Here is an 18292-nt window from a genome sequence, read left to right on the forward strand (position 1 = left end):
CAAGGTAGTCTATTGTCACTCAGTGACTGGCAAAACTTGAAAAACTCCAGTATCTTCTTTTTGTCTGGACACCATGGAAAAATATCCCCACAAAAGATCACGAAACTTTCATTAATATTTTGCTTGGCCTCTTGACAGAAAGCTGCACGTGCTGTGGCATGGAGAACCGAGAACCTAACTGAAATAAATCCTCTGTTTATGCTTACCAGCAATCCTGTGGGGAGACACACCTTCCTTTCTTACCCCCTTTCTGAGCTCTTCTGCCCCAGTGTTGCCATGGCCCTGTCTGTGGTCAATTCTCAGGTAGTTTGAGTCACAAGAAAATGAGAGCTGACTCATAAAAGAGGAGCATGTTTAATCCACAATTTTGTACGAACTGTTTGGAGTAGTCATAAATGTCCCATTTAATGGAAGTGCTGGAATTTTTCTTTTTGGCAGGGTACACCACATATTTCTGCTTCAACAGAGATTGCAATAGAAACCCACAACATTACAGGATGAAGACTTGCAAAAATGGTTCTTCATGTAATTTATGGCATTTTCTAAAATGCTTTTCTGTTTTTTCTCCCTTAGAGACATGTGAAGAAACTGACTAATGATTCAGACACAGAGATGTGAAATATTGTATCAATAAGATTTTTTCATACTTTTTTTTCCTAAACCAAAAAGCATTATCTATAAAATACGAGGCAAAGTTACCCAACTGAAAACATTTCCTTGGAAGTAACTCAGAGCACCAATAATTGTGATTAATGTGATCTGCAAACTCCGGTTGACAAGATCTTGACACAGAATCAAACAAACAAGAAATGTGTTGGCCTTTCACTAAGCTTCCATCCTCCAGATATTTGTAACTTCACATGCAGAAAGTGTAAATACTTCTGGCTGTAGAGTAGCAATGCTAATAATGTTAACATTTTAAGCTATTTTCATAATGCTCCATTTATTCAAATTAATTTTATGCAAATTATTTTGCAATTTTTGTATTTCTTTTCACTTTTTGTAACAAAAGACAACAGTGTGTGTCCTAATGTAAGACTAATTGCATTCCTTGCCATTTCCTTTGGAATTTTTTGTTCAAGTATTACAACTTCCCCATTTTTCAGTTAGTGTCATTTTTTTCTTCATCTGTTTTGGCACATTTCCGATCTAAGTGTTTTAATTCCTTCCCTGACTGTACACATATTTTGGGCATCTGTCTTCCATTCTCTTATGTTTGTGCAGAGGTAAATAATTCATTTCCCTTTTGTTGTAAATGTTCTATTTTCCTTAAATAATATTTTCAGTCTGTGGAAGAACAGGAGTGCTGTTTCTCCTGAGAATACTTTCTGTGCAATGAACAGTGGTATCCCTGAGAGATGCTGTGCAGTTCTTTTCAACTAATATCTTTTCATTTATGACCAGCTTTCTGAGCAAACACCTACTGGAATGTGCTTGGAGGAAATTCCATGGAGATTTTGGATTTTGCTTATTGAAATCCTGCTGTTACTAACTTTTTGGACACTCTCTTTTAAATGAGAAATATGATTCCTTACTGAAACTTACAGTCTTCTTTCCTCTCTCCTGCTCCCTCTTGGTTACATGAGTAAGTTTTTTTTCAAAATACTGTAAGTCTGTCTCCTTGGGTTGTTCAGCACAACCCTGAGCCTGATCTACTCTTCTAAGAAGAGGTGCTTTAAAATTAAGAATCCTCAGCTCTTGAGTGGATTTGGCCTCCAGGGCTAACACATGTTCATCTCCCTTGTACTCCTCCTTTTGCCCTGGAGTAAAAACCTGATGCACATTGCCTTTGCACCCAAATCCTTTTTACCTCTAGAGGCCAGACAGTCCCCATTTTGGTTGAAAGACTTGGGAACCTTGAAGGCAAAGGTGTTATTACAGAGCCTAAATGGAAGGATGGTGATATTAAATACAGTTCTTTCAGACACTGAGTTGACTTTCTGTAGTTCAGTGAGCCAAGGAATCTAGGGCAAGGTTATTTTCTTACATACTTAAGGGAAAGCCTTGAAATAGGAGAGTCTTCATGTGGCTTTTAGGGAACACATCACGTTTTCCTCTCAGAATATGGTGGAAATCTATAACTCAAGTGCCTGTGATGAGAGGCAGCAATGATAATACCAGGTGAGAGAAACAGAACATTCTGTCTCTTAGAGAACTCAGAAAAACTGGAAATGTGAAGTGCATTGATTCTTTGAAAAAGTACAAGTAGCATCTGTTCAGATGCATTTTTTTGTTATTCTCAGCCACTCCATGTTTTTATTGCTGATTTTGTCAAAAAACCCAAACAAGTCTTGGGTCAAAGGGGATTTGTAATGAGATATATACAGGTAGATTGTCCAAGATTTATCATACTGCTATCAAGTATTGAATGTCCTTTGTTGGTTTCAATGGAACATCCATGCACATGCATCGTTTTAGTAAATCCCAAGAAAAAGGAAACTAAAAAATAAAATTATTATTTTAATATGAAGTAAAAAATGAGGTCTTGAAAAATATGTGTGAGTTATTTAGGATAGAAGTCCAGGCAATGATGCTAAGACCCCTCTGTTATTTCCAACAGGGTTACTTTCAGAGGACGTAGTAGTATGGACCTTTTGGTAGGGTGGGGGCGTTCCAGCAGGACTGATGCCTGGGTATTCTAGGTGCTCTGTCTATCAGGAAATCTTTCTCCTAAGATGCACCCAGCAGTTCCACTTTGGAATTTCATTGTGATGTACCATAGAAACCCCCATTTCTGCCTCTTCATTTCTGGGAGAATGGCCTTCACTTCTGGTCCTCTCTGCAGTGGCTGTCAGGCCACTGTCCAAGGCCATCTGGCACCTCCCCTCCAGTCAGCCATTTGCAGCAGTATGGTGCCTCAGAACGTGTTCCCAGGGCAAACTCTTCCCTTGACTCTCATAGTGATGAAAAAGTAACTGGAAAACTACTGGAGTAGTCAGTACTGACTTTTTACATGGATGGACTCTGGATTTCTCTAGGTCTTGGGATTTTATTAATTTCCACCAAAGTGGCTCTGTTCATTTAAGAGCATGCAGCAATGTAGATCAATTTGCATGGTCAGTTGACATTAGCAAGGAAGAACTAGAAGGCAGTCAGAAACAGTGGAAATACTTTTTTGTCTTTCTTACTGTAGTTATATATTATGTTGGATGTGGACACATCTTTCCTAGATCAGTGGAGAGAGATGATTTTGAGTAACTTGTGCCTTTAGTTTCTGGGCTGTTTTCAGTTCAGGGGAAAATACAGAGGATTGTGCATCATTTGGAAATTGTTTTCTGTATGTACCTATATTCACTTTCCTAATTAGCTGATACCATAAGACTTGTGCTGGAAACTTCAAAGACCCCGAGTTACCTCTTATACTCAGGGAAAAGAAATTACTTAAACTAAATGGTGTAAAATCTCTGCAAAATGTAACAGTTAATCCTTGTTTTCCATGAGTACATGCCTTTTAATTGGATGTGGAGTTTCAGCCATAGCTCTACATGCATGTGCCCAGAGTTGAGGAGTAGAGCTAATCCAACTGTTTCTCTTAATCTTTTAACCCTAACCTGATTCAGCATGTTTGTTATTGATTCAGAGACTGAAATTTTTGATAGATGTATATTGTAATGCTTATTATTAAAGGATACTATAATTGACTGTAGAAACAGAAGTATGTTGTTGTTGTAATGCATTTAGTTCGGATTCACTCTGGACCTTTGCCCAGAGTGAAGGAACTTCAGATCCAGGATTTTGTTCAGTTCCCTTTCCCTTTGCCTTTTTTCCTCCCTTCCCCAAGTGGTGTAGTATGTAAGTATTTGTTGTTAAAAGGAAAGAAAAATCAATTGACAGCAATGGGAGGCTGAAGACTTGAAAGAACTGTATGGGGAATGATGGGTCAGCTCAGAAAGCTATTCTCAGGAGCAAAATTAAATGTGCAGTTCAGTAGTTGAGCCACACTGTGTCACCATTGGACTTCACTTCCTTCCACTTTATCTTTCCCATTATAGGTGAAGATATTTACAAAACCAGAGAAGAGGGGTCTGAAATGTGGGGGGCAGTTGAAGTGCAAGAAGATGAAGATACTCTTGTGGAAGTTCCACTGGACCAGGTAGTGATCAAGCTTTAAATAAGTGGTTTTGCTTTTTTTTTTTTTTTTTCAGGATTACAGATTGCGTGTTGTTTCTCTTCCCTCAATTTCTTTCAAGTGTACAACATAATTCTGTGGGGATGACTGTAAGCTCAACAATACTGCTTCTTTTATGGCAGCTTTAGCAAATCTCCCTTTCTGTGTTAATATGTCAAATGTTAGTTACCTTTTCATCAGCTTCAGAACTGCTCTGAGAGTTCTTTACAGAGCCTTAGAGGATCAGGACTCCCTACTGTTACATCCTCCCAAATAAGTTCACCTGAATTGCAGTCTCTTTATACTGGTAGAGCAGTATTCCTGCAGTCCTGGACCACAACAGGTGCAGATTTGTCTGATTTTTTAAAGCTGACAGCACTTTGTTCTGTTGGAGCAACATGGTGCTTCGTTGGCCAATTTTTTAATCCTAAGATTTATGTTCAATAAATAGGTGTTGATAACTAAATATAAGATTATATCTCCCTTTTTGTACTTTGATTTGCACTCCTGTGGACTGAAATAATACAAGGACTAGGTAAATTGAACCTAACAGTAACAGCAGTTACTGTCCTTTATCTTGCTTTCAGTGTAGACTTCTGTATTTGTAGGAGAAATTGGAAGAAGAGTGGTAAGTATGGGGAGGAAAATATCCTTAATGAGGGCGGAGACTGGATTTGTGGGCTAAAAGGGAGGTGAAAAACTGGCTGGCTAATTTGGTGAGATTTAAAAGGTCAGCTGGTTGGGATTTAACTGGCACCTTTTTACAGATTGTGGTCCTCATGGTTTGATACCGGATCTGAGACATTATAATGTGTTCATGGGTCACACAGATGATGGCATGGGGCACAGCCTTATTCAGGCCCAGCTGTCATTATCAGGTGAATGCAGGGCTGTCTTTCAGAGCAATCTCAACAGCTTGAGGGAATAGAATGACTTGAGCCTCATGAAGTTCCACAAGAAAGAGAGGTACAAAGTTGGACACCTGTAGTGCAGTTAACTCTCAATGCAGTCTGGAGACAGGTGGGTTAGAAAGGAGCTGCAGAAACCACAGCGTGCAGCTCCTGTGGTTGGCAAGTTGAGTTGGTGGTGTTCCCTGTGCGGATGAGGTGGACTGTGCAGGCTGGATAATCAGTGACCTTGATGAAAGATAATCATCAAGGTCACTGATTATCTTTCTTGACTTGGCAACCTCAGAGATGCCAAGTCAAGAAAGATAATCAGTGACCTTGATGTGCACAGCCAGCACATCAAAATCACTGATTATCTTTCTTGACTCACCATCTCTGAGGTTGCATCTCAACTATTTGTCCACCTTTGAGTCCTTCTCAGCAGAAGAGAGATATTTAGAAGATATTTTGAAGAGATATTTATGAGAAAGTTCAGCACAGTGACAAACAAAAAAGTTATGGGCTAGAACTTATAGCACTATTTAATTGCTTACTAAACAGTGCTTACTATTTAGTTGACTGATTTTTTTTCAGTTTATCTGTATTATGTAAAAATACTAGACATATATACCTGTAGCTTGTGTTCTGCTTTTTAACACAATACCTGAAGGGAAATAGATGTTTTGTGTTCTGCTTTTTAACACAATACCTGATGGGAAATATGACCTTATTCGCCACTTTGAAGACTGACACCTTACCATCTAAAAAAAATACAGATTTTATCTTAGGCTTCTGTTGCTAAGAAGGACCATTCTTATTATTCATTCACTTAAATGGGAAGGAATGTTACTCAGCTATTTTATAGGCATTGTTCTTGAAAACCCACGAATCGGGTGATAGAGGCAACAAGAACAAGACTGTCTTGGTCCCTGATAGAAGGAATGCTACAGCTGTGTCTTCTCACAGCACATACCTGCCCCAGCCTCAGAGTCTTATATGATGAACACCATAGGGCTCATCAGCCCTGTTAATTGTGGTTGTCCTGGTGAGGTGTAGTGATAATTAGGATGTGTTGTGTTATATTGATAGCAGTGACATTGGGGAAGAACATGCCAGCTGTTGTCTTAATCTTTGTTTCTTATGACATCCTGAAGCACATCCTACTCTGGTCTTGACAGTGTAATAATCAAATTCAGAAATTATTATCCTGTTTATTGGCCTCTGGAGGTGTGTAAAGAATTCCTCTGGGTAGTGTAGAACATTTGGCTGTGTAAATTGGGTTGTCAGGCCTTAGTTTTTAGGCTGTCTTCATATGAAATCCAACCCTGGAACCAGCTGCCTTACTTCTCCACAGAGATCCTACAGCACAAGCAGTAGCTCTGTGTGTCTCCTCAGTTTGCCTCTGCCTGCGGATGGTGACCACCCCTAGGGAGGGGAAAAACTCTCTACTACTCTGGCAGTGGAACTGTTCACATAGCTGCCAGTGAGCATCAGATGTGCTGGCAAGCTTGCAATGCTAGGAACTTGCTGAATACCTCTAAGCTCATGTATCAAGGTCCATTCATCATGTTCAGATGGAAATATTTTTCTACCAACAGATTTTGCTATCTGGACAAGGAACTGCAAGCAGTTGTATTTGATGGGGAAAAAATATTAAAAAATCAGTCATGCACACCACGAATAATCTGATTTTCATGTTTCCATAAAAGCCAAGCAAATCACCAAAATTTATTGCAAAACAAGCCATGGTTTATATATAATGTTAAAACTTGATGTATAGTTTCCTTGGTAATCTCACAAGAAGCCATGTCCTTCTGAGTATCATGGAGTACTTTTTATTCCCAGATAACTAAGGTCACTCTAACCTTAGAAGCATTTAGCATTTTGCATGTTCAGGTTCATATTAATGACCATTTAAAATTGTTTTAAATTCTGTCATGTAAAGCTTTTTAGCTTTTTCTTATCTGCACTGCAGTGTCTGTTATTGCTATAAATATGGGAAAGGACAGCCAGCCAGGGCTTGACTATCTTGCATAATGCATAAATATTTACATGCCAGCTTTCACTAGAATGCTGACACTTCTGATAGGCTATCATTTCCATCAGCCACATAAATGAGGTGGTGAAGACAGAGCTTAATTTTTTTTTCTTTTTATGCACCTTCTCTGTCTTGCTGTTTGAAATACACAGTTGAACAAATGCCAGATTAGCCATTAACTAAACCTAGTGTTATACTGGCTAGACTCTCACTTATGTCCTGTTCAGTAAAATGCTGTCTGCCAGCTGAAAACACATTAAAAGTACAGGGTTTGCTTTACTCCAGACTAGCTGACAGTTGTAATTGAACATCAAGGAAGAAAAAATGAATATTTTGCCTCAAACCAAACCAGATTTTTCTGTTCTATATTCTTTACCAAGACTTCAGCTCCCAAATACAAAATGATTAGTTTCTTCTTTTGACATGCAGGCTTACTCCAAGTTGGTTGTTTGCATCACTGTGTCAACATTCATGGGGACTGATGACAGACTATGAAATCAGTTGTGCAAATAGCAAGGGAACAAGGTGGTTCTTGACAGGGAGGCAGCAAAACAATAGTAGTTTCTTATTGGAGATAGTAATTAAGTGTGTTACTTTGAATTTGCTGGTAATAATGCAAATATATTCAAAGTATTGAATTCAGAGAAAAATTTCTAACTTTTAAAGCTTTCAGAAAAACCTACTCTTTTTCTTTCATTCTCTATAAGTTCTAAAATACAAAAGCAGCAGTTTCTAGTGATAATACTGAAATAACACTGCAAGTTTGCACTTGCAGTGCAAAACAGCTTATCCATTTCCATAAGCATGGTTGTTCTCCAATGCTGAGCCCTTGGGAGGTGGAGTAAGCAGGAGAGTTATGAGACCTGAAGTTATCCAGTGCACGACCCCATGAGGAATGCAGGCATGTTGTTGTGCCAGCCTGCTTTGCTGTGGGGCATATGATACTGGCTATTAAGATGAGATGTAGAAAGAAACTCCATTTGGGGTTTGGTTTGTTCTTTGGGTTATTTTCCCCCTCCAGATTCATCATCCCCATCCGCTTCTCTCCTTCTGTGTTTATTTGTAAAAATTATTTGGTGATAAATTTATCTAACAGGCACTGGTTTGGAGTTTTTCTGTAGATGTTCACATTCTTGGTCCTTTCATTATCCATTTGCTTTCCAATTTTACAAACATGTCCACTGATTAATACAGTGCTCCACTCATTATTTCCCATTTCCTGGGCTTTGATGTGATGTGAGATTGTGTATCTCTCCTAGGTGAGCTGAAGCTGGAGTATATCATCAGTAGCAGAAAATTTTCATCTTTCATTTGCAGTTTTCATTATGGAGTACACATTTTGCTTTAGAGACCCAAGATTCACCTCAGTGAGCAGAATAAAATGTTTATCCTCCCCATGGCCGAAGGCAAAATGTTAAAGTTTATGTTGATTCAACATTACAACAGGCTGACTGCTTGAAGAGACATTCTTTGATTAAAAAGGCTACAACTTTTCACGAGGAAACATTTTGCACTACATCAGTAAGGATTTCAAAATGGCATTTGGAAAGAACACATGCAGAACTTCTTATGGTCAAATTTCACTACAAATGATGCAGCTGCAATTTAAGCCTTATGAATTTTGAGTGCTGACAAGCCAGCAGATAATATTTTCCACTGCATGTTCTTCTTTCAGCTCCACTGATTTACACTTAATGTTGTTATTGTTTGTCTGTGTGAGATAGGGAAACTTACTCTGATTGGTTCCTTGCAGTTCAGAATGAGAAGGGAGATCTTTCCTCGGTTTCTGTGGTGCCTTGAGAAGGCTGACCTAGAATAGAGGCTAAACAGAGTTAAAGAATAAAGTAGGAATTTATTAAAAGGCCTTGATGGATACACCTTGGGCAGTACAAGAGCACCTTCTCAAGGCATCATCTGCATTGGGTAACTGTGACCAATGAAGTTGTAATAGCAATGCCTGACCTTGTCCTTAGAGGCCTGTGTGGCCAACATTTGAAGGGCTTTCACTTCTGAGTGAAGCCTGGGAGTGTAAATCTCTTGTAAAACTAGTTCTGATACCACTTTGAAAAAAGTTTCCTCTGTGTAACCCTGTTTTCAAAAATTTCAGCAATCCTACAGCAGGCAGTTTCTCAAATTGCATAACTTACTTGCTTTAACTTGTACTTTTGCAGTCTCAGTAGGACTTTTTTAAAAATGCTTAACAATTTTCTCATTATCTACAGGTATGCTCAGCAGATCATACTATATTACAGGAAGTGAAGTTTAGACAAATTTTATTGAAAAATTTGCATGCAAAATATTGTGGGAAAAATAAACTTAAGTGTCACTGAAGTAGATGGAAAGAAGTATTTTTGACTTAGTAACATATTAGAAAATATTTTTCTAATTTTATTATAAGATTGTAAAATCTTTGAATAGTTTGGGTTGAAAAGGATCTTAAAAATCATCTCATTTCAACCCCTCTACTACAGGCAGGGACACCTTTCACTAGACCAGGTTGCTCAGGGCCTCATTATCCTGGTCTGGAACACTTCCAAGGATGGGACATCCACAGCTTCTCTGGGCAACCTGTTCAAGTTTGTCACCACCCTCACAGTAAAGAACTTCTTCCTAACAGCCAAAACAGCCCTGGCCTCTGTCAGTTTGAAGTCATTCCCCTTGGTCCTGTCACTACATGCCCTGCTAAAAAGATCCTCTCCAGATTTCACAAAGACCCCCTTCAGGCCCTGGGAGGTGCTGTGAGGTGTCTCTGCAGCCTTCTCTTCTCCAGACTGAACCTCCCCAACCCTCTGAGCCTGTCTTCATAGGAGAGGTCTATGTCCCTCTTATGCTGGGGGCCCCAGAGAGCAATGCTCAAAGATACTGGCTTCTCTATTGTGGCTGCATTATGATTAAGGAATGAAGTATGCTTCCACTTAGTAGACAATGAAACCAATGAAGGGAGTTTGAAAAGCTGTCTTTTTTCTACACCTCAAGTTCTTTAGTTTCCATTCATTCTAGTTGGACTTCTGGGTGCTGTGACATTATGAAAAATTAGACACTGTGGATTCAGGTGCTGTATGTATTGTAAAAAAAAAAAAGGTAATGGCACCCATCTCATGAAAAAGTTGGAGTTTAAATGTTGTAGGGATAAATACTTTTTGCTTTCAGGAACAGTGCGTTTTGTGCAAATGTCGGAACTATGTGGGAAGTGTAAGACAGTTGAACCTTAACTATTCATTTGCTTGTTTTCAAGAGCCTGGGTTTTGTAAATGATGTGGAAGAGAAGAGGGCTGCTGTCACTTAGCAACACTTTCTGGTTCAGGAACAAAATGTTTTGCTGTTGGAATCTACAATCTGCAGTGCTGCTACAAAACATTCCTGAGTAGGAGCAGGGGAGCTCTGTTCTGGAGAGCTTTGGTGCAATTGAAGTCAAGTGTTCCTGCTGCTGCATTTGTGAGATGTATTAATGCTGCTCTTCATGACCATTAAGATTTTTGTTGTCTACTTCATTGTTTGTCTGCTGTGACCATTAGCCAAGTTTCCAAACATTTCCAAACAACTTCAATAATGCAAAATTATGTTTTATATTAATGGTACAAAATAATTTTTGCCTTAAATTATTTTTTCATACTGCACTTTTCAGTATCAGTCATGTACAAACCTTCTGAGAGGTTTGCATTAGCATCCCTAGAGGAAAAGAAGCCAAATGCTTCAATGTCTGAAGATTTCCTGACTTACTGCTTTTGAGTGATGATGGCATTGGTAATGTAGCTCTTAATGAATAATAGCACGATGAGTGTAACTAGAATACGTCTTTCTTTTTCAAACACTCTGTTTTTGCTGAGATTTAAAATACTGTCAAGCAATTCTTGAATGCAAAATAAAATTGGCTCTGCTTCTCATCAACCAGTTAGTTAAGTCAGGAGGTTTCCAGAAGGTGAGCTGGGTCTGTATTTCCAGCAAGAAGCTGAGAACTGCTTCAGTTTTTCTGCATGCCTTTGGTTGAATATGCTTTTCAATGTACATATACAAGTCTTTTGTCAGTGACTCTTTTTATTGCTAGACCATGACAGGCAAAGAACTCTTCTCACATTCACACAGGTATGGTTTCAAAACTAGTTATTTTAAGTAATGTGCTTTCAAGCATGAAACTGCAAAAGCATCACCTTTGCTTAGAAGATGAATCCAGCAATGCAAAAAGGAAGGTTGATTCCTATTTTCTTTGAACCATTCAAAAGGCAAAATTACAAACCTTATTATGGTTAGTTCTGGCTATAGGAGGAATGGGGATAATCTAGCACAGTGACTGGAAAAGCTCCCTGATCTAGAATTCACTTGACTGTGAAAATTACCTTAAGGAATAGGAATGCTTCTCCAGTCCAAGTTCAAGTTTTGCTGTTGTTTTTTGAGGTGTAGATGGGAGTAAACTAATGCAGGAACATTTATTCTGTAGTTCATTATAGTATCCATGTTCAGTTACACTGGGCTACAACTGGCTGGCTGCTTCCAACATGAATTTTTGATGTGCTTTTTATTCTCTGTTACAATCCTTGATATCCTTATGATAACTGTGTTACATAGAGGTGATAGAGGCCCTCAGATCTGGAGATATATCCAGAGCTGTTTCTCTGGATTTGAGATACCCTGAGCTTTTATAGGAACCACAGATGTGAGGGACAACTTCCTGTGAGCCAAGACAATGGCTGAAGGCTGAACTCTTGACTTCTGAGCAAAAAGAGGAGCAGTCCCACATTTGTCTGGGGTATTCATCCAATTCATTCCATATAGGAAGTTCTGACTGAGAATATTTTGATTATTTAAAAGATGACTGATGAAAAGCTAAAAACTAAGATGGGAAATGTCGCTGCTTCCTTATCAGTATACAAGGAAGTTGCTGACTTGAGTCTGATAATTTCTGCAAGGATAGGTAGGTCTCATTCAGCATACCTGTTTTGCTTTCAGTGTGCCCATCCTGGTTTATTCTGACTGAGGGAGCACAGTTTGTGGTAATTTTGATGCATATATAATAGGCAGTTTGTGTAGTCATAGGTGGAGGTATGTCTGGACTGCATCAAATTCAATGAAAAGGTTCCCAATGACTCCAGGGGACTTTAAATTACACCCTGACCCACCAAGTACTTTAATGTAGGCTTTAGTTCAGAATTTCAGGATCACTGCTATCACTGAAACTGTCCAAGAAGGTGAAGTTAAGCATGTACAGCATTTACAGGCTTTGCACTATTAAGACCTCTGGTTTTCTCCCTTTTCCTGTTTTCTCCCCTGCATGTATATATGCAGATAAACATTCTCTTTCCCTAAATATGAAAAATCCAAAATTTTCTTAGTATACCTCTTTCTCAGTGAAGAAAGTGTACTTAAAATAGAGAATGCTAATTTATGCATAGTGAGTAGGTCAATAAGATCTCAGTAGAAAGTATCACTCTTTTTTAATGTAAAGAGCTATGTACTATTTGGTGGGTGATTTTGGCCTTCAGTTTCCTCCCTATAGTCCTGTCTTAGGTCTGCTGTGCAGTCTGAAATGCACAGTCAGTGGTCATATCCACATTTGAAACGCTACCTTTGACTCTGCATGCAGAGGGAACTGAACCACATTTCAGATTACCTTGTGAAAAATAATGAATACTCTTGTATAACTACACAATTACCTTGTGAAAAGAAATGAATCAATGTTGATTTTTAACTTGTTTGAAATGTCCATTCTTATGTAGTGTAGCTTGAAAAGAGATTAAATTAAGAATGTCTTTTGCTTTCCAATTAGCTGAAAACATGGCTTATTTTTGTCTGTAATAATAATGACATTGTAGTAATATGCTCAGCTATCTTGAAATTTTCAGTTACTATAAAAACATTATACTTGCACTGATGGGAGTTGTTCTACTCATCTTGTTTTCTACTATTATTTTTCCTATAATTTAGTTTGATTGATCAAGTTAAATTAGTTGGAATTGGAATGTTATTTCATGCCAGTACTATTCTCTGTGAGCTTTCAGTGAGTTTCTGGGCACAGTTCAATAATGCTGTGTTTATATTCTATGTTGCTCAGATTTAACTCTTCAAAAATTTGCATCCACATCTATTTTAGGCAGATAAGGTCAAATGAATCCAGCTAGCATAGCACTTTAGGAAATCACTGTACCTCATATGTCCATTGTGCTTCCATGCCAAAGATTGCTTCCACAGAGTGAAACCAGTTAAAGCATTGGGATGCATATGTTTACACCATGGCATAAAGCTTACACACTTCTTCTGCAGTCCAGAACGAGCCACCATCCTAAAGCCACGCAGGCAAGAGCATATATTCACTTCTGCTTGTACCCACTACCAAAAAGCTGGAATTGTAATGTCTTGGATGACTACAACAGTTAACTGAGAAAGAATGTGTTGACTTTTCTTATCCTCTCTTCATTTAGTGTGTGTAATGTCATGGCAAGCAGATGTCATTAAGTAAAACCAAACACATTTTTAGTTAGTGGTGTCTGGTGCATGTAATTTGTCCCACCCTCCCCTGTTTCTGCTCAGAATTCAGAGCTGCTAATTTCCTTAGCAGAATGAAAGAAAATTAGTAGATAACATATCTAAGAATAGCAGGTAACTTAGAATTTATGGATCTACAGATTCTTTGCTATTTTTATGTGCTGCAAGTTATGAAGGTTGGATCAAGTTTGCTTTGGATGGTGCCTTCTTTGAAGATTTCTGGAAAGACTTGGCTTGGTAAAGTTTTATTTTAGTGGTAATAAGGCCAGTTTGATGTTACTAGATGAAAGTGAGTCAGAAAGGCTTGAATAAAAAACATATAGAAATTACTGTACTTCAAAAATCACGTACGGAGCCAGTATTTACCTGTTTGTGTACCCACGTAGTATTCCTGGTAATTCCGTATTCTGTGAATTATTGCAACACAATAACTCGTTCATTTTGCAGCTGTGCCAATATAGCATTGTGCACTGGCATAATAAAGTTGTCTGATGTTGCTACTCAGATATCAAAGGGAGATCAAGATGTTTCATCAAGAGGCATCAATAAATTCTTGATCTTACTGAACTGGCTCTTATTAATACATTGTAGGTGATGAGAGAATTCTTTTGAAATGTTATGATTAGTGAGAAAAATAAATTTTTAGAAGACAACTTAACTTCTCTGTTGCAGATAGGTGCTTGCATAAAGGAGCTACTGAGGAGAGTAAAATTCCAAATAGTTTTGATTAGGAGATATAATCTATTGCTTGTCTGCTTTTGATTTAGAGTCTGATGAGGCTGGGTGGGAGGCAGACACCTTGTCACTCCTGTGGGATTTTTTCACTTTATTTTCATTCATACCTCAGCTCAAGTATATAAGTAATCTTGGCAGGTGGGAGCATTGGTGGACTGAATAGTCAGGTGACTCTTCAAAGCTGAAACTGGAAGGCAAATGACAAAGACCAGACAATTTGTGCATCCATCTCCCAGGCTGTCATGAGATGATGCTGCCAGCAGCTTTATCCATAGTGAGTTTCTGATAACTCTTCTACAAGGTGAGGCAAGATCTTGTTTTTTTCTGGCTGCTGGTCCAATTCTGTGTAGGAAAAAATTGCTGCCAATTGTCCAGCAAAACCTAACACTGTACACAGGGATCTTTGGGAAGGGAATAATGTCTTGGAAGTGACCAGTGGTAGCTCTACCTAATCTCTCTAGCCACTTTTCTGTGTATTCAAAGACAAGACTGATGGTCATGGCATGGCCTGGTCCACAGGTAAAATGCTTCTGGGGGAACAGTTTGGAGGCTAGTAATACATGATATTTTCTTGTGACAGGACTTTATAAAAAAGTATGTACTAAATGCTAGAAAGTCAGAGAACCTGGAATAGATGGAACAGAGTAAGCTGTTGCTGTGTCAATTAAATTCAGTTCATTCCAGTTGTTTTGAGTGTGGTCAAATGGATTAAACTCCATGTAATAAATATCATGGAGTTTAATCCATGAAAATAAATCTCACCAACACATGTTGGAAATGAAGAATAAAATGGCATTATGGGGTGTAAGTACAGGAGCATAATTTTCTGTCCATGTAGACAAACCTCAAATTAGCATATTTACTCCTCAGTAATGATGTAATTGTGAATTTGATGTCTGTCATGTATCAGAATTGCACTGAGCATTCTGGTTTAAAATGCCTCATAATGCTGCTGCTTTTCCTTTCACCAGAGACCAGCAGAAACTGTAGATGAAGAAGAAAATGTAGAAGAGGAAGATGACAGGGGAGAGGAGGCATATAAAGGAGAATATCCAGAAGTGAATGGAGAGGAAGATGGGGAAACTGTTAAAGAAAGAATTGAAGTGGAAAAAAATGACAAGAAATTAAATGAAAATTATGAAGATGAAACAGGAGAAACAGAGAATGTTGACCAAGCAGAGGAAAAGGAACTTATCCATTTAAATGGCAAAAACAATGAAGGAAATGGTGAGGGAATGGAGCATTTGAACTACCAAGGTGATCTTCAGCCTGAAGAAGAAATAAAAGAGGATTCTGGCAGTCAGAACCAGGTGAGTGTTTATTCTTTCAAATTTTCTTATGTCATTCAATTTTCTTTGTCATTCATCTCAGCCTTATGGTTCTCATCTGCTCTCTAAGTAGTGAATTTCTGATAAAGTCCTGAGACCATTTATGAGAATTTTGGTTTGTGGAAAAGTTGTTTTTCATCTGTACAGATCAGTTACATCAGTAATTACATTATATGCCCTCTGACTGAGAGAGCAGATGTTTCTCACTATTTGATGAATCTGCATCTTCTACTTTTCTTAGTATGCTGAATTTTGGAAAAAAAAAAAAAAGTAATGAAAAAAAATTCTTGCAGTTTCCAGAAAAGCAGAATAATTATATATTTCTACACTACTTTGTCTTCTAGGACAGAGCAGAAGGGTGTGTTCATGACACCAGTGCCTCATTATTTTGATGAATTGACTTTCACAAAAGTTGCATTTCATAAAGAGCTTTTGCCATTGCTTTGTGGAAGTTTCATCTCTTTTTCTTAGAAATTGAAAAATACAGTGGATATGAACAAGATTCTTCAAAGCAAGGGGCTTTAGTCAGTTTAAAAGCAAATATTCTGTTAATTTAGGATACGTGGTAATATGCTGTTGGCTTAGATGGAGGGATGCAATCCGCATAAATAAGGAGAACTCCCCTGACTGTCCGATGAACTGACCAGCTCACAGAGTGTGGGAAACAAAGTGTTTTGTTTGATGGGGAGAATCCAGGTCTGGGAAGAGTGGGATTCATGAGTGTCAGAAGCAGAGCAAATTGCTGCACATTCCCTGCCTATAGGCTGCTGAAAAAGAGTTTCTTCCTCTGCATCCTGTGACACTGGGAGTGGTTTCTTGAACTTTGCAACTGGGCTTTCTTCTGTTCCTCTATGACACACTCTAAGAATATTTTTCAGTTGAGAGAGTTGAGTAACATGACATTTTCTTGGGCTCTGAATTTATTCTGTGCTTCATATATTTGAAACTTTTTTTTGTTTTAGATAAGCTGAAGTTATTTATGGAAATGGAGAAAGTGAGTGAGTGTTCACTTTAAATGCATATGTGGGTAACTGGATGCTTGATGAAAAACCTGTAGGGAGGAACCTCTAATGTGAATGCTTTCTCCTTTGGAAGATATATAAGTATAAAATAAATGAAAATTTCAACATGATCACCCTTGGAAAACATGTTTTTCACATTAAGAATACCTTGTGGAAATTTTAATATGAGGTGCTTAATTCTGTATTGAAATGAAGTGAAATCTTTGGTACCTGATGATCTTAACAGTGCCTGTCCTTTTTCCTGAGGTTGGTCCTGGTCCTGAAAAAGCATCCACAAGTCCAAGGGTGACAATCACCAGCCCACAAGAAAGTGAAAAGAACGACCAGAGCAATGACTATGCCGCAGTCGCATAAAGAAGAAAAACGTCATGAGCAGAAAATGAAAAAGGAAAACACTTTAAATATAAAGCATGTAATTTTTTGTGATTGCTAAGGAAGGAGGGTTGAGTAATGAATGGAGAGATGATGATGCTCTATGGACTGATGAAAAACAAGCATTTATATCTACTAGAAGAACATAGAATTATTTTTACAGGGTGAGATTTTCTGATAGGATTAAAGTGGGGGGGAAATACAAGAGAACTTTATAGTAGTATTAGAAATAAATGAACTATTCTGTGGTATCAGATAGTTAGCAGCAATAGAACAACCACAAAAATTACACTCTTCCAGGGAAAGGAAAAGAGACCCACCCAGATTCAATGTCAAAACTTCTTTGTCAATTTGTTCATGAAAATAAACTATTTTTCACCTTTTAACTAGGACATGTGTAGTTTTTCCTCTAAAATTCCACATGATAGGTATAATTTCCAGGTATAACATTAGGATATAACTAGAATATGTTCCTCATCTAATGGATTTATGCTCACAGAAAATGGTTTACTATAATGAGAGACCAGTTCAATGTTAGTAAATAGTCTATTTTCAGTACATTAAATAGAATTATTAGGTTTTGCATGCATAAACAGCACTTATTTAGCACTATGAATACATGTGGACAGCTTGCAATACTGCAGCTTGTTTCCATTGAAAAGAGAAAATTTTGTTGATTGTCCTGCACTGATTCACTAATAGTGAATTATTGTCATCATGAACAAAAAAGCAAAGGAAGAGTACATAGTATAAAATAGTTTAAAATTTTGAATTTTGATGGATTTCTAATTCAGTGAAAGAGAAGCTTAATTTATTAATGAGATAAAAAAAAAAAACAACACACATGCCTGGATTCAGACTGAAATTTCCATGAAACCATTGCTGTTGTTGGAGCCATTTTAATATGTGAGACATCAGGATGAACCCACCCAGCTTTCTGTAAAAGCCAGGAACAATTATTGCATTTATGAAGCCTTTGCATAGCCTTAATGGTTGGAAGTGTGTCATCATCCTTTTGAGCAAGCTGTCTCCTGATAGGCTGTGGCTTAATATGCTTTAGTAAATAAGGCATTGATCCACAGTATTAATTCTCTTAATGACACTGATTCCATTGCTCTTATCATTTCTCTGTTAGTAATGGGGATAATTTGTAGTTCGTAGAAATACAGTCCTAAGCATAATTTTATTAATTATACAAAAGAAATAGTGGGTTTCCTTATCATTAATGCTAGTAGATTATTACTATAAGAAACTTGATGTCATTTTTGTTGATTTCATGCCATTAAGACAAGAATTACATTTATGAACAAATTGAAGTTGAAGCA

At 37.8% G+C, this 18292-nt stretch overlaps 1 protein-coding gene across 1 annotated transcript in view; it reads left to right on the forward strand.

Annotated features, from left to right (window-relative positions):
• Positions 1–17826, forward strand: part of DCDC2 (doublecortin domain containing 2) — a 54623-nt gene extending 36797 nt beyond the window's left edge. Inside the window, exons 10-12 of the mRNA XM_066545061.1 lie at positions 3993–4093; positions 15217–15555; positions 16842–17826. Of these exons, the coding sequence (XP_066401158.1) occupies positions 3993–4093; positions 15217–15555; positions 16842–16949 (548 nt within the window). The 3' untranslated portion in view covers positions 16950–17826. The remainder of the gene's footprint in view (positions 1–3992; positions 4094–15216; positions 15556–16841) is intronic.
• Positions 17827–18292: the final 466 nt, after the last annotated feature.

This window comes from Molothrus aeneus, chromosome 1 (assembly GCF_037042795.1).
Source record: "Molothrus aeneus isolate 106 chromosome 1, BPBGC_Maene_1.0, whole genome shotgun sequence".
In the NCBI taxonomy this organism is placed as follows: domain Eukaryota; kingdom Metazoa; phylum Chordata; class Aves; order Passeriformes; family Icteridae; genus Molothrus; species Molothrus aeneus.